The sequence below is a fragment of the Sipha flava genome, unplaced genomic scaffold (genome assembly GCF_003268045.1).
Source record: "Sipha flava isolate LNK unplaced genomic scaffold, YSA_version1 41_pilon_pilon, whole genome shotgun sequence".
Lineage (NCBI taxonomy): Eukaryota > Metazoa > Arthropoda > Insecta > Hemiptera > Aphididae > Sipha > Sipha flava.
In genome coordinates, this window is record NW_020273144.1 from 887,816 (window position 1) to 908,720 (window position 20,905).

The window sequence follows — 20,905 nt, forward strand, 5'->3', positions numbered from 1 at the left end:
CACTGTATTATCTTTTATTCGTGATAAAGGTGTATGTGAAAAACGTTCACATTTGAGGGAGTAGCCATAAATATTTCTATGTCAGCTTGCTTAGGGACAAACCTTATCATGCCTTGTATTAAATAATTTACTCACCTAGAAAAAAAAAACAGAAAGTGCATATTTTTTTAGATCCTGCGTAAATATTGAAACTTAGTAGAAACATTTTTGGTGAATGAGGTGTATATTTTATATAGTAAAATGGTATTATTTTGAACAACTTGTTTTTATTCAAAATAAAACAGGCTTTTATTGTGAAACAAAAATTAGATCAAGACACATTAATTATCAAAAATAAAAGATGAAAGTTAAAGTAACATGTCAAACTTTTAGTTTCAGTGTCACTGATGCATTTTTGTACTGTCAAGATGTATTAAAACTTGAAGCTTTTAAAAATGTAAATGCAACAATAACTTTTTGTAAAAATATTAAGAATATTTTTGATTTTCTGAACATTAGAAATTTTTTGAACAAAAAGGATAGTTTAAAAGACCATTAAAAGCAAAAGATAAAGAAAATATATTAACAATCATTGGAGAACCATTAAAATATATTATAAGTCTTAAAGTTAAAATGAAAAATACATTTGTGTCATTAAAATCTGCCAGTCAAACGGGATTTTTAGATCCAATTTTTTTTTGATGCTATAAAAATTGGTACTTTGGATTTTTTTCTCATACATAAACTTCCGCTTAGGTGGCTGTCATTCCTCCTTGTTCCTCTACATTGAACATATTCAAGAAGTAATCAAGTAATTATATAAGATAAAGTAATAACAATAATAACTAGATTTGAGACTTGTTACATTTGCATATTCTTTAATAATGACTAGAATAATCGTGAGTAAAATATAAATTTAATTGTATACATAATGGACTAAAATATATACATTTTAATTGATTAATATTTAATTATTTTTATGTTATATATAATGTAAATTTATTCTAAAAGTTAACATTTTTATTTTTATTTTTTATATTGTTGGATGTCAATTAATACTTAATACTCAATAAAACGAATAATGATCAATAATACTCATAGAATGAGTCATTGCGTGAACGGTCGATACTTTATAATCAAATTAAAAATAAAATTTTTAATTGCTTTTATAAAAAATATTCAGTTGCATATTTTGGTTATTTCAAGTGTATATTACTTACAATTTATATGCAATAACCTAGTAATAACTAATAAGATATTAATACATTTGAAATCAGTAAATGTTTAGTTTTAAAAGTGTAGTAATATTATATTACTATCATAGTGTACAAAATTAACATCTACTTTATACTGTTTTCAGTAATAGTTTCTTGTTTCTCCACGACTCTTGTATATTTTTTACTTAATTATTTGGTAGGTGGATGTCGCCATGAAAAAATCTGTCACACCATTTTATTTTGTTTGTTGAAGTTCTACGCTACTGTATTGATACTAGAGGGCAAAAACTTTTCGAATTTTTCATGATGCGATTGAACCGTCAACAGTATACAACTACGTAAATACATAACAAGTTCTTTTTTAAGTTTTATCAATTTCGTAGTATTATCATTCCGTATGATTACGTATTATGATATTCGTAATCAAGTTTAACCTCAAATAAGTATGAAGTTAGTATACCTGCTACAGCACCACATCGGGTACGCGTCTTTCTTTTCGACGCTATAATACCCAATAGGTATCTGTGCCATTCTAACTCTCGTCATTGAGTTGGTTCTATTTTCTTACAGTCTTATTCTTTCGTGGTTGTTTTATTCGTAGTTCGTATTAGTCTCAGCTAATCGAACAGTATGAGTGGAGCGTCCAAAAAAGATAAATCTAGTATTGAGCAGCAGGTAAAACGTAGCTATCTGTCGTGTTGAGCATACGCAACAGAAAACGTTGTTTACGTTATGTTCTCACCTTGGTTTCTTTATTTATATTCTAGATGGCTGCTCTGGACTTGCAGAATACTAATTCACAAAAACAAGGTAATTTTTTAGATATCGATCAAGTTTTTCATCAACCTAAAAAAATATTTTTATGACAATCTTATCTAAAAACGTTACAATTTTCATGTTCTCCATTTGTCTCAAATGTACTTACTAGCAATTTTTCAAACCGAATGTTGTTTCTAATATTAGTTCGCATTTTTCCTTCTGATTATTGATGTATTATTGCTTTTATAATTATGGCATGAGTTCAATTGCTGTGAAAATGTATTTTATAGCAGTATTTAAGTTACTCGATCAAAGAGAAAAAAAAAATTACACATTGTGATTTGTTTTAAAAGAGATGTACAAGATTGGTTTTGTACTACAATAATGTATACATCACAAAACTCTACAATTTAAATTGAATTATAATTATTCAATATTTACATCAGGTTAAAATTTTTTAAATGTATTTGTTTGAATATTATAATATATTACAATATTAATTTACCTATTAATTATTTCTTATACATTATATTTATTTTTCGTACTACTAACAATTTTAAATGATGACTTGTTTATGTTTGTACTGTCCTTAAGTGGACAGAATACATATTATTTATTATAAATAGGTTATTTATTGATTTATATACGTATATATTTTATAGGTTCAAATGTTAATAAAAACAAGAAAAAAAATGAAAAAACACCAAAAGAGCATTCTGAGGTGAAGATAAATAGCAAAGAACAAGGAAAATTTGTAGAATTGCCAGGGGGTTTGATGGGAAAAGTAGTTGTAAGATTTCCTCCTGAAGCAAGTGGGTTAGTATATTTTTATGTATTTTATTATTTGAGATTCTTTAACGCTTTAAAAACTTACATGGAAAGTATATTTTGTTAATAGTAAATGTGTTCTTTTTTTAAAGAAAATGTAATCATGTTTCAGATATTTACACATTGGACATGCAAAAGCTGCTCTTTTAAATCAACATTATCAATTGGCTTTTAATGGTCGTCTTATAATGCGTTTTGATGATACAAATCCAGCAAAAGAAAAAGAAGATTTTGAAAAGGTATTAAAATATCAATGTAGTATACATACATTGTTTTTTTTTATTGTGACAATATTTTTAATTTCCTTTAATGATAAATTAAAATTGATATAATTACTATTATAACGTTTCATAAAATAATGCATCACGGTGCTTTTGTAGTACCATGATTCACAAGTATTTAATGTAGTGTTATTTACTAACAATTTAATTTTTATTTTTATTTTATAATAAAGGTTATTTTAGAAGATATTGAGTTATTGAAAATTAAACCCGACATTTTTACATATACATCTGATTATTTTGATAAAATGTTGGATATATGTGAGAATATCATGTTGAAAAAAGGATTAGCTTATGTGGATGATACTGAAGCAGATCAAATGCGTTTAGAACGTGAACAAAGAGTGGAATCGGTAAACCGAAACAATTGTAAGTATTTTTAGTTATTTATATATAAATAATATTGGATTTATAATTAATTCAAAAGTTACATAAATAATACATTATTTTTAAATTTTAAATTTATTTGAAATTTATTTATTTATGTTTCAGCAATTGAAAAAAATTTAGAAATGTGGAAAGAAATGGTGTTGGGTTCAGAAATTGGACAAAAGTGTTGTGTTAGAGCTAAAATTGATATGCAATCTGCAAATGGATGCTTACGAGATCCAACAATATATCGTTGCAAACCTGAATCTCATCCTAGAACTTTAGATAAGTATAAGTAAGCATATTATGTTCACAACATTAAGAATTACTAGTTATTTCAATTAAATAAAAAAATTAAAGTAATATAAAAATTATTTGACGAATATTCTATTAGACATTATCGATATAGTATGTAAGATAATATGTAATTTGTATTGTTTATTTTTAAAATTAATTTTTATTTTTTTTTTTGCTTTTATTACATTAAATTATTTTCTCCACATATTGTTTAGAGTATATCCAACATATGATTTTGCCTGTCCCATTGTGGATAGTTTGGAAGGTGTTACTCATTGTTTGCGTACAACAGAATATGTTGACCGTGATCAGCAGTTTTATTGGTTTTGTGATGTTTTGAAACTTGGATCTCAAAATAATGAAACAAGACCTTATATATGTTCATATTCAAGATTAAACATGACTAATACAGTATTATCAAAAAGAAAACTTACTTGGTTTGTTGAGCAAGGACATGTTGATGGATGGTTAGTATGATAAATAATTTATTATAATTCTCTTTCATTGAAATATTAATATACATTATTTATTTTACTTAAGGGATGATCCCCGTATGCCTACAGTTCGTGGTGTTTTAAGAAGAGGAATGCAATTAGAAGCACTAAAACAATTTATTGTGGCTCAAGGTTCATCTAGAACTGTTACAGCCATGCAGTGGGATAAAATATGGTCATTAAATCGAAGCATTGTTGATTCAATAGCACCTAGACATACAGCTTTATTAGTAGCTAACACTAATAATGATAATTCATTAATATCCAACCCACCAGTTGAAGTTGTGATAGAAAATGTGGACAAGGCATACAAGTTAGAAAATGTGCCTAAACATCCTAAAAATCCTGAATTAGGATTAAAGAATTGTGTTTGGGGTGCACCTACAATTCTTATAGATTATAGCGATGCTGAGCTATTAGAAGTTGGGCGTCGAGCAACATTCATTAATTGGGGGAATATTTTAATAAATCGTATTGAAAGGTAATATTTATAAGGAAACTTAATAGTAACTTATTAAAACTTAATAAATATTTTTATATGTATATTTGTAGAAATCTGAAAAGTAATAAAATAGAAAAAGTTTTTGGAAAAACTGATTTAGAAAATACAGATTTCAAGTCTACAGTAAAAGTAACATGGTTACCAAATATAAATTCTTCAGATGACACTTTACCTATTCCGGTACCAGTTGTATGTGTATATTTTGATCATTTGATTAGTAAACCGGTACTTGCAAAAGATGATGATTTCAAGAATTATTTAACTGAAAAAAGTCGTTGGGAATTGCAAATGATAGGGGATTCGGAAATAAAAGATTTACGTAAAGGAGAAGTAATTCAATTACAACGTAGAGGATATTTTATATGTGACTCACCTTATCAACCATACAGGTCAGTTGTAGTAAGAGAAAATGTAAATATTATATATATATTAACTAATTAATTTTATTAATTTTTATTTATAGCGTTCATACTGGGAAGGATTCTCCTGCAGTATTATTTAATATACCGGATGGTCACACAAAATCAGCAATGCCAACAATCATAACAGCTGTTCCTACACCAGACACAAATAATGCAAAGGTAGTTTATCTATTATATCAACATACAATTTATACTTTTTTTGAGATAGTATTTTAAATTAATTTTCTCAATAACAAAATATTAAATTTTTTTATTTAATTTAAAATATATTTAATTAATATTTATAATTGAATATTTTAAAATTATATTCATGTATATTTCAAAATAGTAAGACTAGTAAAATAATTTAATTAAAACTTATTTAAAAAAAAAGTAATGTACCTTATGAAATATACATTTTCTATGTTTTACATTTTTACTTATTGATTTTTTCTTACCTATATCACAGAAAATATTTCTGAATGTAATTTTTTTAATTCATATGTAGTTAACACATTTTGAATAAAATTTGATATTTTTACATTAATTGAATAACATGAATTTTCTCATAGCATAATGAAAAATTATTTAATTGAACATTTATTTTTTATTTACATTTTTAGATAATTATTTGCTGTTTTTTTTATAGGAAGTCTCTAATAGTAATGTTGACAAATTGATTAGTCAAATTAATGAACAAGGGGATAAAGTACGTGAAATGAAATCTAGTGGAGCGAGTAAGGTATGTATTTTTTGATTGCTTTAATGCAGTGGTTTTCAACCTTGAATAGGCTAACTAGATTAATTAAGTAAAATAACATAATAACAATTGCATTACAATATAATATTTTAATAATTTATTCACAAGTAAAGTTAGGACCTAAGTTCTCCACATACGGATTACCTCAGTCATTAATAAGTAACAAAATGAAAATGAAGCCCCGAGTAACAAATTAGTTCTCCTTATATACTAATATTTTACTAACTAGATCAGCACAATTCTTATTATTAGATTAATCTACTACAAGGTTGTTTTAACAATTATCTTATTTACTACAATATTCTAAATTACATCTTTTATAAAAATACATATATCATGTGATACTACAACCTTTTTAACAATACAGCACACTTCATCTCCAATAAATTGTTCGCGGCATACCAATCCATCTATCATGTGAATCATATTTTATACATATATATATGTACACTGTTTACAGTCTACTTTATTACAGTACTATTTATTCTGAAATATATTAATACGATCGATCGTTTGAGATGGCTGCGACAGGCATACTTACAATATATAATATTATACGTATCTACAACTAGTTCAGTCAGTTTTCATCGAATATCAATAATAAGCTGGTAAATATATACTCATAAATAGGGTTCGGAATTGTATACATTTGCATATTTTTATATGTTAAATTAAACAGTAGCTAGGTAAGACAGAAATTTGAATCTTAATATGTGAAATTAAATTTGGTATATTTTTGTGTATTTGGAACATTTCAAATTATTATGCATATTTCAGCATTTTTCTGAAATATAATGCATAAATAGAAAAAAATATTACGAAGTTATTAATATTGTTATTTATTACTTAACACATGTCCATCGTAAATTCCGTGAATTGTGCAGTTATATAATTTAATTTTTGTGTTATAATAAAATAAGATAAAGTTTGCTAAAAGTACTAATGCGATAGTAACTTTCCAGGTAACTTTAAAAACATAATAAAAATCTGCTTGATTTATTTAAATTGATTTTCGTTTGTGACTTTTGTTTAGATGAGCGAGTATTCAAAATACAATTTAATTTCAATAAAACATACAGTTCAATAATATATATAAAATACAGTTGATATATTTTAAAGTATATTTTTTGCTGAATATTAATTATTTAATGAATTGTATACATTTTAAAATTAAATAAATTTAATAAATAATAAACATGCATTTTTGTTTGCATATTTTGAGTGCATATTTGAATGATAATCATCAAAATAATGCATGCATATTTCGTATGTTTTAAGTGTATATAATTTCGGGCCCTATTCATAAACAATTTATAGATTTATTGCGGCGCACTTCAAAGGAGTTTGCGGCACACCGGTTGAGAATCACTACTTAAATGTTTTATGCTGTTTTTATTTTTCTTTAACATGATTTTCTTTTTTGTGTGATATTGATTAATGTATATTGAAATATTTCATTATTTTCAATATACCTTAAGAAATAAGAAGAAAGAAATTTAATTGAAATTACATACTATAAAGTATAATATATTTTATGGGTTATTGAATATTTAATTTTCATAATTTAATTTAATTTGAAGTAAAAAAATTATTCTTTCATAGATTTATGTAATAAGTTATAAATTTGTTTTATACTAAAATCATTATTTTTTTTTTTTTTATATATTTTATATTATAATATATTATTTTTAGGCTGATGTTGGAGAGCAAGTCAAAGTTCTATTAGCGTTAAAAAGTGAATACAAATCTATTACTGGTAAAGATTATCAACCACAAACTACTAGTAAATCATCAACTGCACCAGTTAGTATATATCATTTACTTATATAGTTAGACTAGTAATATAATTCAAAAATAGAGTTGTTTTTTTTTGCCCACAAATTTTTTTTGATTTTAGTTTTTTACTTAATTATCTTTTCTTACCTAAACCATAGAAAATATTTACGAATGCATATTTTTAATGCCATATGTAATTAACACATTTTGAACAAAATTTAAAATTATTTTTGTTTACATTGATTGACTTGGATTTTCCTATAAAATAATGATTAATAGTAAAATAATTAATTTAATTTTTATTTTGTATTTAAATTTCTTAAATTTCTTAAGAATTTAATAACTTTTAACATATTAGATTTTAAATAGGAATTCATTTAATTTAGAAAGAAAATTATTTGCTGTTATTTTTATAGGAAGTCTCAAATAGTAACGTTGACAATTTGATTAGTCAAATTAATGAACAAGGGGATAAAGTACGTGGAATGAAATCTAGTGGTGCAAGTAAGGTATGTATTGGTTTATTGTTTCAATGTTTTATGTTGTTTCTACTTTTTACTTTTTTATTTTCCTTAAAGATGGTTTTTTTGTGTGTAATATTGATTAATATGCTAAAATATATCATTATTTTCAGTATACTTTTGGAAATATGAAAAAAAGTATTTGAAATATTATACTATACATTTTTTAGTGTTTTGAATATTTCGTTTTCATAATTTAATTTAATTTTAATTATTGGTATTAAAATTGCATAGATTTATTTTATAAGTTATAATTAGGGAACAAATTTATATATGCAAAAAATGTAATAGGCTTCAATATATGCATTTATAATTAAATCAAAATATATTTTTTTAAATCATGTAAAAATTTAACAAACATTATAATACAAAATTAAACATTCGGTATTTATAATATCGTTGTGCTCATTTATGTATGTCTGTATTCAACTCCTAATTAGTATTTTTTTTACTTAAGGCATTTAAAAGTTACAAATAATAAAAAAAATCATTTAACACAAAATTAACGACAGTTTTGTATGTAAAAATATACATTCTGACTGATTGGTATCCGTAATTCCTTAAAGTTCAAGTGTTCAACTCTATCATTTGAATGTATCTAAGATAATATAATTTGTATATACTTATATGTAGTATACTAGTATGTCATTTTATTTTTGGTTATAACGACCGGTCTTCATTTTATCCCTATTATGTGGTTGTGAATATAAAAATATAAGGTAAAACGAATATATACACTATACATAAAAATATTCACTATTAAACTAAAAATATGCATGAATTATGTAAAATTAGGTGAAAACATTGAAATATGTAAAATATGCTAAATGAAATTAATTTATTTTAATAACAATGATCTAAATCGTGGAATATTCTCATCATATTTAAATAAACAATTGAATACATATATGCATTGCAAATAAATTCGTTCCCTAGTCATAATACATGTAATATACTAAATTCATTAATTTTAAATTATTTTATAAATTTTATATTATAATATATTCTTTTTAGGCTGATATTGAAGAAGAAGTAAAAGTTCTATTAGCGTTAAAAAGTGAATTTAAATCTGCTACTGGAAAAGATTATCAACCACCAACTGCTAGTAGATCAGCAAATGCACCAGACAGTATTTGTATTCTGAAAGTGAATTCCAATAAATTGTTAAATTTTAACACAATTAAATTAAAAATACTTATTCCAGGACAAAAAATCAGTAAAAAAAGAAAAAACTCCAGTTGCAACTAAAGCCACAAAGCCTCCAACTAAATCACCTAGTATTAATGAGGGCACCAACACTAAAAAAGTTACTAAGTTAGGGCTTGAAGTACCAAAATTGTCTGAAAATCTTGGGGAATGGTATTCTCAAGTATTAGTGAAAGGTGAAATGATTGAATATTATGATGTCAGTGGATGTTATGTACTCAGACCTTGGGCTTATGGAATATGGGAATTAATACAGCAGTGGCTTGATTCTCGTTTTAAAAGATCACCTTTGAATGTGCGCAACTGTTATTTTCCAATATTTGTATCCAAAGCAGCATTAGAAAAAGAAAAAGAACATATTGCTGATTTTGCACCAGAGGTAAATATCCTTTGGTGAATAAAGTATATTATTAATTGATCTTAAAAGGTTTTTAAATATGTTTCTATAGGTAGCTTGGGTTACCAAGTCTGGTGACACTGATTTAGCTGAATTTATTGCAATAAGACCAACTAGTGAAACAGTAATGTATCCAGCTTTTGCTAAATGGATTCAGTCTTATCGAGACTTGCCTTTGAAACTTAATCAGTGGAATAATGTTGTGGTATGTTTTATATATATTTTTTTTTTTTTTTTGAAGAAGAAGAAAATTGGTTTCATGATGAGGTAGTATTTATTATAAATATGTTTCTATTTTGTAATATTTTTCATAGCGATGGGAATTTAAACATCCTCAACCTTTTTTAAGAACTAGAGAATTTTTATGGCAAGAAGGTCATCATGCTTATGCAACTTTAGAAGAAGCAGTAAAAGATGTACTTATAACATTGAGTAAGTTTAAATAAATGAATTTCACAATTTAATTATTAATTAAATTTGTGATATTTAGATTATTATGAGTATGTATATAAGAATATGCTTGCGGTACCAGTCATTAAAGGTAAAAAAACAGAGAAGGAAAAGTTTGCCGGAGGAGTTTTTACTACAACGTGTGAAGCATATATAGCATCTAGTGGCCGAGCTATTCAAGGCGCTACTTCACATTATTTGGGTACCAATTTTGCTCGTATGTTTGATGTTCATTATGAACATCCAGATACACATGAGCAATTATTTGTTCATCAGATTTCATATGGAATGACAACAAGAACTATAGGTGTTATGGTTATGGTTCATGGTGATGACCGTGGACTTATCTTACCACCACGGGTAGCAACTATACAGGTAGGTACTTATAAATTAGTTTTAAGTAAATAATGTATGTGTAACAATAATTTTAATAATTTGGTTTAAGGTTAATTTTAAAGTTTTTATTACTCTTATGATTATTTTACATTAATTTAAAAAAAAAAAATTACATTTACAGAAATTAATTACTTATTTAATATACATAAAAAGTATTTAATTAAAAATATTTTGCAAACAATTTTCATTTTTTTTTTTTCTTAAGGAATTTAATCTGGTGTATTGTACCACATTTGTGCAATTTATAAAAGATGATCTTTTTATGTTCTGTCATCATTATAGTACTTAAATATTTTAATTAATTTTTTTTTAATTTAAGGTAATCATAGTTCCTTGTGGTGTCGGTGCTAGTACGCCAGAAGAGGTTAAACAAAAATTAACTAGAACCTGTATAAATGTGCGCAACTGTTTAAGAGGAGAAGATATTAATGATATTATAGAAGATGATAATAGTGTTTTTCAAAAGAATATCTCTCCAATAGTTATCAGAGCAGATACAGACTTGCGTGAAAATTATTCACCCGGTTGGAAATTCAACCACTGGGAATTGAAGGTACTTTAATTATGTATACATTTAAAATTATTATGTAATTGTAAAGATTTCAAATAAAAAATCAAAAAAATTAAATAAATTATACAGTCATTAAATTACTGTTTGCTAGGGAGTTCCATTGAGACTGGAGCTTGGACCCAAAGATTTGGACCGTGGACAAATAACAGCAGTACGACGAGACAATGGTGAAAAACTCATTATCCCATTAGATAAATCAGATGAAAGTAGAAACGACATGCTAGTTCAAAGAATCACTGATTTATTGAATCAAATACAACAAGATATGTTAGTCAAAGCAGAAAAGGAACTGAAAGAAAATGTCATAATATGCCGTAAATGGTCTGAATGTTTTGTTCATTTGGCAGCCAAAAAATTATTATTAATACCATTTTGTGGGCGGCCTACTTGCGAAGATAATATTAAACGAGATACTGCTAAGTATAAAACAAATTTAATCATATATGAGTTTCAATTATGTATTATATATTTTTATTTGTGATTTTATAGGGATGATGGTACAGCGGAAGTTGGAGCTTCAGTGATGGGAGCTAAGTCATTGTGTATACCATTTGAACAACCTACAGGAGATGAAAAACTGAAACTTGATGATAAATGTATACATCCAGAATGTGGACAACTGGCTAATGCTTTTACATTATTTGGCCGAAGTTATTGAATTTATATACTTTATAATAATTTATAATGTTGTATTTTCAAACTTATGAATAAAATTATCAATCTTTAAACAAAAGTTTTATTATTAGAGCTGGGATTTTAATGCTCTAAAAAATAGCAAAAAATGCAAAAATGCTATAAAAAATTATAAAAAATGCACTATAAAAATGTTTACAAAATATATTTATTATAGTTTAAAAGCAGTATTATAATAATAATGTCACCAAACATATTTAATTATATTTATTTGACATAATAATAAAATAAGTTAGTACTTATTTGTTTAATATTTTTATTTTATTTAACTTTATTAAAGTTTGATCGTTGTTGGACTCTTGCAAATAGAAAAAAAAAAATGTTTAACTTTTAATTTTGTTCCATTTATAATAACATATGTACATAGATCGATATGCTCGTACTTATAAATATACAATTAAGTAGATTACAAACGTGCAAGTTTTGAGCAAGCAAATGTCGGAATACGAGATCAAATACCCTAATATTTAAGAAATTGTAGATAAATTCTGAAAAATGCATATAAAGTTAAATTTTTCATGAAATGCAAAAAAATTTTAAATAAAAACTACAAAAAATTAATCAGTATCACATTAAACACATTTTCTGCTTACCGACCTACATGTAGGGATGTCAGAAAAAAAGATGTTTTTACATCAAATTCCCACCCCTAATTATTATTAATTTTATAAAATCTTAGATTGATCCATGGCTGGTAATTTGGCCACACAGTTGAAATATTTGTTTAGAGGAAATAAATATGTTTTTAAATGATTATCACTAAATTTACTGATTAATTTTTCCTTGTTTTACACTTATATAATTTTTCAATATTTGTAATAAATTTTAAGAATTCCATTTGTCAATTTAAATAAATTTTTTTTAAATTAATCACCTTATAAAAAAATAAAATAAGTAACTTAATAATAATCAGTAATTCCAAGACACTATTTGTTTAAGTCAGAATACAACTAGATCATATATTTCACCAAATTATTTGTCCAATGCAACAATTTTATTTTATATAATTTTATATAATTATTTTATATCAAAGGTTAAACCATAAAGGAAGGAATTAATTGTTTTGAAGAAACTTCAATAAATTATATAAAATAATCATGAAGACATAGAAAATTATTAATTTATTATTTCTAAATAATCAGATAATTTATTCAAACAATTTATCCTTGAAATTGAAATGAAAAAATGGAACTAGTTTAAATTATCAACAATATTATTCAAATTTAAACTATTCATAAAGTCACTACAGAAATTAATTTTCAGAAATATATGATAGTACACGTAAGTTAAAAATTGTTTTATAAAGTATGTCAGCAACTAGTTTAAATGCTTTTTAAAAAAAAATAAAAATAAAATCATCATTGGTGACTGAATTTATATAGACAAAGGTAAGTGATGCTTAGCATTAACTATCTAATTTGTATAAATACTTTTGTAAAAATAGTTAGTGATAAATAATTATGTAAGTAATGAATTGGTTGAGGAAATAGCACATTAGGTTGAATAAAAACCAATTTTTTCTTTGATAAAACAATTGTAACCGGACTGTTGCACGTGTAATGAGCTAAGCTCGCGATTTTTAGAAAAACGTGTACCAATAGATCCTACAATACATTTCATTTATAACATCCACGGAACGTGGAAACCTAAACGGCAAGGCACGGACCACGGGATCATAGAACGTTGTCGATGAGGCAACACGCCGTCACTACGCAATTCGTGAGTTCAAAATAGTGACTTAAATATTTTTAGTGGAAAGAAAAATAGAGAAGAGCATCGCGGGGTGCGTCGGAACGTTACGGTGGCGGTAACAGTCGATTCAACACCGTTGCGGATTTCAGATCTGTGACCGTTCGACGACGTGCAAAACAATCGCCAACCGTCGCGGACTGTTCGTAACCAAAAATAAAAACACGACAATAATTTGTTATCACGAGTGCGCGTCCGATAAGGTTTCGGTGGTGGTTTTCACCCGATTTTCGCGATGATAAAAACTATCACGAAACTCTCCGCTTTTCTGCGTAACCACGGTCAGTGGCGGCAGCTGCGATCGAATGCTAATCCGCGGCGCTCGGTCCAGTCGTATCGAACGGTTTGGACGTCGTCGAACGGTGAGAGGAACAGGGGAAGGACGAAAAAAATCAACCATTGTATTGCGGCAGCTGTAGTCGGCCGAGCATTACGTAATCGTCGCTGTACCGGCTGGACGACGTTCTTGTATTTATTTCATTATCCCGATACGAAATAATATTGTACTGTCGGTTCGGTGTCTTTCTTTCATTCCGTTTCCTTCCGTCTATCGGTTTCACATCGGTTTTTTTATACTTTCACACTTTTTGTTTCGCACCAACTTGTAACTACCCACAGCACTATACCCCCGTACGGCCGAGTGGTGACGTGTTTGTTTTTATTCTTTTGATTTTTTTTTAATTCAGTGTACCTACACGCTTGTAAGCAGTAAGATTTAATAATAATAATGTAACATTACTTCATTTCGGTACGACGATAACATGTTCTTATCTGACGCTAATTGTTGATTCGGTCGTGGCGATCGTTTCCCCCCTTGTTATTGAATAAAAACCAGAAAAAAAAACTCACGTATAAGGTAAATTTTTTTTTTTTTTTTTAAATAAAATAGAAAGCTACAACCATTCAATTTATTATGTGAAAATGTATTTGTTTAATATATATTTATAGTATAATATATTTATTAAAGATTTGTGTATAAAGTTATCAGCAACAGTTTTTCTTTACTGAATTTATGTAATATGTATATAAATAAAGATTTAAAAAAAAAAAAACGATGATAATTGTATAAGTTTTACAATAATCTGCTTGAGCACATTTACACTCGCACACACTTAAGCATTTTAATAATAGAGACTATAAAATAATATTACTATAAAAAATAAATATAAATAACAATATGTAATTCTTTATCCAAGTTTAATAACTTTATATTGGAATAAATAAATAATACTTCATAAAATCATAAATTATACCTTCCACATTAATGTTTACGTATTTCTATTGATTTGTTCTTTTCTTTGTTATTAAAAATGGATTGATGTAGTAAAGAGCATTATTGATTTCATTGTAATTAATATACTTTTAGCTGCTTTTTCTAATGCTTCTTCAATAGAAGAACCAGTTACAGTTGTTACAATAACTGGTTTAGTGGTTACTTGTAACAATATAGTAAATTTTTTATCTTGATCATTATCACTTTCTTTAAAATTTTTTTTTAAAAATAAGGTTAATTTAAATTCTGAGTTTAATGAATTTGAAACTTACTTATTTGATCAACAATCACAAAGCTTATCATGAAACTTAATTGTTTACCCAAAAATTCCAATTGTTTAACAGCTGCATTTGAATCTGAATTAAATTCTATAATTAATTTTTCCAGTTCCAATTCATGTTCTTGAGGTGTCACATTGTTGCTCTTAAAGTTAATATTTTATTATAAGTAGGTACACAATTAAATTTAAATTTTATATTTAATTCTTACATTGTTTGAATTATTTGATTGAGTTGATATTTCATCATGTGCATTTGTTGTAGTGGTATTAGCTGCTATTTTAAAATATGTCCGAAACATTTGTGCAGTATTCCAAATCGGTATTTTATTTTCCTCATTTGTAGCTGAGCTATCTTCATGAATCTAAGAATAATATTAAACACTAAAAATAGTTTTAAATTTTTAATTTTCTTAACAGTGAAAGAGTAATGTTCATATTTTTTTAAGGTACATCGATTGAGTATAACAAATAATATTTTAAGAAATTTTTAAATTTAAACTTAAAATACTTTTATTATATTAACATTTAATATAATTAAATTTTCATAAACGCATCAAATTTATAAACCAGTATATTTTGTAAAAAATAATATTAATATGAATATTTTGAATTAAATTTTCAAGTTTAAATAAGTTCTAAGTATGAATTTAGTTTTAAAAATTTCTACAGAATTAAATAATTTTAATTCTAACTAATTTATCCATGGATTTATAAATGTACACTAAATCGATATACTTTTAGTAATTAAAATACCATAATTGGAAGTATATTATTATTTTTTGAAAATATTATTTCATTTAATTTGTTTTCACCAATGTCATGAATTTTTTTGTTCATCAAGCTTGCTGAATTGTGTTTAGCTTCTTGTTTAGTACTACCATATCCTATAAAAATAGAGTTATGAGTATTTTTATTAATAAATAAAAAATTGTAAATAAATACACATGGGATTTTACTGAAAATAACTTTTGTTATAATTATTAGTTAATACCTTCTGTCTGTAAAAAAAATACATTACAAATGACTCTATATGATTTTTTATAATTTGAATTGCATGGTAGTATTTGTTGTGTATTGTAAGTAGGAAGTATCCATTTGTGTGCTATGCAAAACTCCTGTAAGGCTCCTATAGGATTCATTAAGCAACTATAAATTTGAACTGTTTTAATATTTGAACTTTGCCTATATATAAATAAATACATTATAAATGTAATATAAATACATTTATCAAATATATTTTTTAGTAATGAACCATTACTTACTTTTTTTCATTTTCATCAATGTTTTGTAAACTCTTAGTTGAATTAGCAATTTCATTAGTATTTACTACCAAATTGTTGGTAGTAGTTGTAGATGTTATAGCTTTATAATTGTTGGGCGTAAACCTAATTTTAAGAAGGGATTTTAACATTTCAGCAGCAGAATTTTGTTTTGCTTCCTTTTTAGATTGTCCTTTTCCTATAACTATTTCATTAAAATAATATATTATTTAAGTATGATACTATTAATAATAATATTTATACCTATATTTTTAAGAACTCGACACTCATACATAAATGTTGGTTTATGTATACTTCCTTCAATAGATATAAGCTCATAAGATACAGCTATACGCTTGTTATTCTTAGATCCATCACCAAGCATCGCCCAATCATTTAATAAAGTCATAGGTGTTTTCTTAGATTGTGTTGTGACGGCCATAATTTGATGTCCTTCATTATCAAATTTTTTATTTCCTGACAAATACTTTAAATCTTTTTGATAATTATGATTTTTAGAATTACTAGATTCTTGTAAATTTGATCTAGTTTTAAAATAGTTTATCTTAGTATATGGTTTTTTTCTATACCATTTCAGTATTTGATGATTTTTAGTGTGGTAATTATGTTTAGAATATTCATATGATGAATTCGGCGAATTATTTTTTTGTAACCATTTTTGAGATTGTGATTTCTATTCATAAAAATTGATAAATTAATAATATTCACTATATTATATAATATTCAAAATATAATTTATTAGTATAACAGCATAAATGTTATTAGTCTATTATCAAGAGCAATTTATTTGATTTTCAATAGGATTCTTGTATGTTTTCTAGAATATGTAATATCAAATGAAAAATAAACATGATGAACTTAAGTTGGCGCTTATATAATTAGTCAATCTATAATTTGTTAAATTGAGCTTAATAAATCGTAATGAAAATGAATTTTAAAGGAATTAAAATTGTATTTCTTTGAGTAATATAGAGAAAAATATATATTTTATAAATAATTGACCATTGTTTAACAATTAATTTGCTCTAATATTTAATACATTCTCAATGTATATTTCATTATTCATTCAGTTTTTATCGTAAAGCTAATTAAATTATGACTTTTATTTTGTACTTAAACAACATTTCATAGCCATAACTAATTAGTGTGTTTAAGTAGAGTTATTTTATAATCCACAACACTTTATACTAAATTTGGTGCTTAAATTAAGATTATTTTATTTTTAGTATTTATAAAGCATACTTTTAAATTTTATATTTTATTGTTATAAAATCTATTTAAAAACTATGTATGAGAAATAATATTTGGTAGTTGTTGTTAACATTTTTATTTTATAAGGCATTATTTTTAAACATTTCTTATGCATATATGATCTCATTCTGTAACATTGTTCTAGTTTTAAGTTATACAAATTTACCTACCTATTTATTAATTCCTTAAATAAGAAATATGAGTTTTAGTTATAATTCATAAAATATTTTATCAAAATAAATTAACAATTAAATCTAAAATATTTTACGTGATAGTATAAATATAAAAATTGACTTGTATAATTTTATTTATGTTGAAATTTGTAGCCATTAATTTAGAATTTTTTCTATTATATATAAAAGTGCATTTTCATTGCCTTTTTTAAACTTATTTTTCTTCTATGAATTATTAAATGGATTAGGGCTTTGAATAAACATACAATGTTTCAATAATCTTAAATTAAATTATAATTGTTAATGGTTGTACATCAATCAACACAGATTGGAAAATGTTGGGTTAAATATTTTTATAAAAACTATGTTAATTGAAAAATGTATGTATGTGAATATCAGAGTATCTAGTTATTAAAAATTAGCTATCTTTTTTTTTTTTTAATAAATAATCACTGTATATTATTATTAAAAACATTTTCTTATAAATATTTTTTTTTAATTAAAATTGTAATTAATTATATTTAAGCATTTTATAAAATTTTACTGATATAAAAAATGATGTGAATGAAGTAAAAAATAATTAAATCATAAAATTAAATATAATTTTTTAAATATTCTAAGTTTAAGCTTCGTTGAAAATATCTTATTTATGGATAAAATTTAATTTTAAAATTCTACTTACTTTGTCTATTTTTAAGAAATTGTATTCATTTGGTATACTCTTTTCTGTATTATATGTTTTCTCTTGTTCACAGTAATACTTATCACTCTCCTTTACAGAATGTAGTTGCGCATAACTTTTTTCCATTGTAACTACACAATTATATAATTATTTTTCAATATAATGTCAAGTGCTTAAAATTATTTTTTTAATTTCTTAATATATTTGAAATTTCAAAAAATTATTTATTTTGAACTATTACAAGTATTAAAATTATATAAAAAGAAATGTTTGACTTAAAAATACTTTGAATAAGTAGGATGTTTGATAAATATTGGTATTAATTGGATTATTACTTGGATATTGGAACAATTAATGTAGATTAATGTAGAACTTTTCAAGTATACTAGCTTTTGTAAATGTGTATGTTTACTGAGTAAAATGTTCACGTTTGACTTTCACATTAAAATATATATAAACTGCATAAAGAACTCGAGAAATAACGAAAACATAACAAATTTAAAATACTTACCATAGAAACGAAATATTTGTATAGTTTTTATTTTCTTTGATATCCTGGGATTTCAATGATTTTTTTGGTTGAGTTAATAAATACATTAACTTAATCCTTGTATTCAGATATCAAAAGAATAATGAATAAATGTATAGTGAAAACCATAATTACTAACTGTAATAACTTCCTCAAATGTTCGTAAAAAAAAAAATCAATATGTACCATGTAATAAATTTGTAATTTAATAATTAAAAAAAAAATACGATATTGCATAAGGAAGTAAGTTATTATTATATAACTGACTTAAGTGCCAAAATTATATATTTTTTCTTTTATTCCTAATTGATTTTAACGCAATTATGCGGTTAAAATATTAAAAATAAAGTATGGTACCTACTTTAAAATGATATTTATTTAATACCTATAGTATTATTTATTATAAGTAATCGTGTAAAAATATTTGTAATTTTAATGTAAGCATTTATTAAATTTCATTTATATATTTTTATGACTTTTTTCCACATCAAGGGTTAATAGAAATTGTTCAAGTATCTACATAATTTTAATATTATATTAAGCACCCTATATCTATTGAAGTTTACTGGATTGTACCCTCACTTGTGTATTGTGTAACTCTTAACAAAATTCATTGAAATCGAATTACCTTAAATTTTTCTCTCAACGTTTTACTACTCAAAAACGGTTGATATGCTTTGAAGTTAAATTGTTAAAGTTATACTTTATACGTTAAAATTGCGAACTCGTACACTACAATTTATGCATTCAGGAACAAAATTCAATATATTAACACATTATACTTCATAATAAATGTTGAGCAATGATATTCGTGTGCGTGTTTCTTCTCTAAAATTAATAAAATTTAATATTTTTCGGGGTCTATTTAAGATAACGACACTGTGTTTAACTTGTGTACGAACGCAAATCGTGTTATGGGTATCTATTTATTTATGTAATTGGCCTTAAAACCAAACCGGCATTTGATAATAGGAAGTATTTCTACCTTCATTTTGTAATTACGTGGACTTTAACATGGCGACGGATAATAATATGATTATATATTTAAATGGTAAAAATCCGGTTTTTAATGATTTTCGTTTTTAAATTGTACTCATAAGAAATACACATAGTGTCTTGGGTAGAAATCTAAGGGAGTTTGGGTAAGCTAAGTTTATTTATAAAATAATATATTTCTATAATTTATTTATTAATATTTTTCATTTTTTTCGTAGCTCAATAAATTATTCTTTTTATAAAGAATTTTCGCATGATTCGTTTCTGTACGAGCCTGAAGTGGTTGAGTGTCAAAATGCGTATGAAAATGTGTATTAACTTAAATCTAGTGCTAACTTCTCATTTAAATATTAAAGAGACGCGCATATGCGTTCATAAAAAAGTTACCTAGCATATTGTTAAACGAGATCTAATTTCGACGTCTGATTTGAATTTGGGTATTTTTATATGCTTCTAAAACGGTATATTTTCATTCGCAAAATATACACATATGTAAAATCCTATTTTCATTGATTACAATGGGCTTCATGATAATCGTTTTATAATGTTTTATACCTTAATAAGCGTATACATATTATAATATCAAGTAGACAACAAATATCCTTATAAGCGATTGCAGGTCGATGAAACAAATGTTGAATTTAGATTTTCTAAATATACTCATTGTTAATAATGACTTATAACTTCACAAAACTTCAGCAAATTTTTACTCTATATAATTTTTACTCTTCTCAAAATCGATTTTAAAAAAATAATAAATAATTTCAAAAATAATGTTGTTGAATAATAATCATA

General features: G+C 25.0%; 3 protein-coding genes across 4 annotated transcripts in view; 2 read left to right on the top strand and 1 right to left on the bottom strand.

Moving 5' to 3' along the window:
• The first annotated feature begins 1,652 nt into the window (after positions 1–1,652).
• On the top strand, positions 1,653–11,915 carry LOC112688920 (bifunctional glutamate/proline--tRNA ligase). Of its 2 annotated transcripts, none has more exons than XM_025562347.1 (21): positions 1,653–1,871; positions 1,964–2,006; positions 2,618–2,771; positions 2,896–3,022; positions 3,238–3,433; positions 3,557–3,728; positions 3,946–4,197; positions 4,271–4,705; positions 4,777–5,115; positions 5,190–5,307; positions 5,777–5,869; positions 7,580–7,690; positions 8,080–8,172; positions 9,199–9,313; positions 9,393–9,769; positions 9,840–9,992; positions 10,102–10,219; positions 10,278–10,612; positions 10,953–11,186; positions 11,296–11,624; positions 11,694–11,915. In XM_025562347.1, exons 1-21 carry the CDS (start codon positions 1,827–1,829, stop codon positions 11,860–11,862), a joined length of 4,008 nt encoding a protein of 1,335 aa, XP_025418132.1. In that variant the 5' UTR covers positions 1,653–1,826; the 3' UTR covers positions 11,863–11,915. The 2 variants fall into 2 exon arrangements, with proteins under 2 accessions (XP_025418132.1, XP_025418131.1); XM_025562346.1 differs by having other exon boundaries at positions 9,199–9,309; positions 9,389–9,769.
• Positions 11,916–13,901: 1,986 nt separating this feature from the next.
• LOC112688989 (AMP deaminase 2) overlaps positions 13,902–20,905 on the top strand; it is a 31,895-nt gene continuing 24,891 nt past the window's right edge. Inside the window, exon 1 of the mRNA XM_025562459.1 lies at positions 13,902–14,502. The gene's annotated coding sequence lies outside the window, so the exon portion shown is untranslated. The remainder of the gene's footprint in view (positions 14,503–20,905) is intronic.
• On the bottom strand, positions 14,873–20,318 carry LOC112688991 (RISC-loading complex subunit tarbp2-like). Its single transcript, XM_025562465.1, has 9 exons — positions 19,743–20,318; positions 18,586–18,716; positions 16,723–17,152; positions 16,462–16,663; positions 16,191–16,381; positions 15,953–16,083; positions 15,409–15,561; positions 15,192–15,342; positions 14,873–15,126 (listed from the first exon to the last, which is right to left on the bottom strand). Exons 2-9 carry the CDS (start codon positions 18,709–18,711, stop codon positions 14,951–14,953), a joined length of 1,560 nt encoding a protein of 519 aa, XP_025418250.1. The 5' UTR covers positions 18,712–18,716; positions 19,743–20,318; the 3' UTR covers positions 14,873–14,950.

Coding starts and splice junctions, on each gene's coding strand:
- LOC112688920 (XM_025562347.1), top strand. CDS start 1,827: ATGAGTGGAGCGTCCAAAAAAGATAAATCTAGTATTGAGCAGCAG. Junction 2,772..2,895: donor TTTCCTCCTGAAGCAAGTGG/GTTAGTATATTT, acceptor ATCATGTTTCAG/ATATTTACACATTGGACATG. Junction 3,023..3,237: donor AAAAAGAAGATTTTGAAAAG/GTATTAAAATAT, acceptor TTTATAATAAAG/GTTATTTTAGAAGATATTGA.
- LOC112688991 (XM_025562465.1), bottom strand. CDS start 18,711: ATGGAAAAAAGTTATGCGCAACTACATTCTGTAAAGGAGAGTGATAAG. Junction 16,664..16,722: donor TCGAGTTCTTAAAAATATAG/GTATAAATATTA, acceptor TTAATGAAATAG/TTATAGGAAAAGGACAATCT. Junction 15,562..15,952: donor ATAATATACTTCCAATTATG/GTATTTTAATTA, acceptor TATTATTCTTAG/ATTCATGAAGATAGCTCAGC.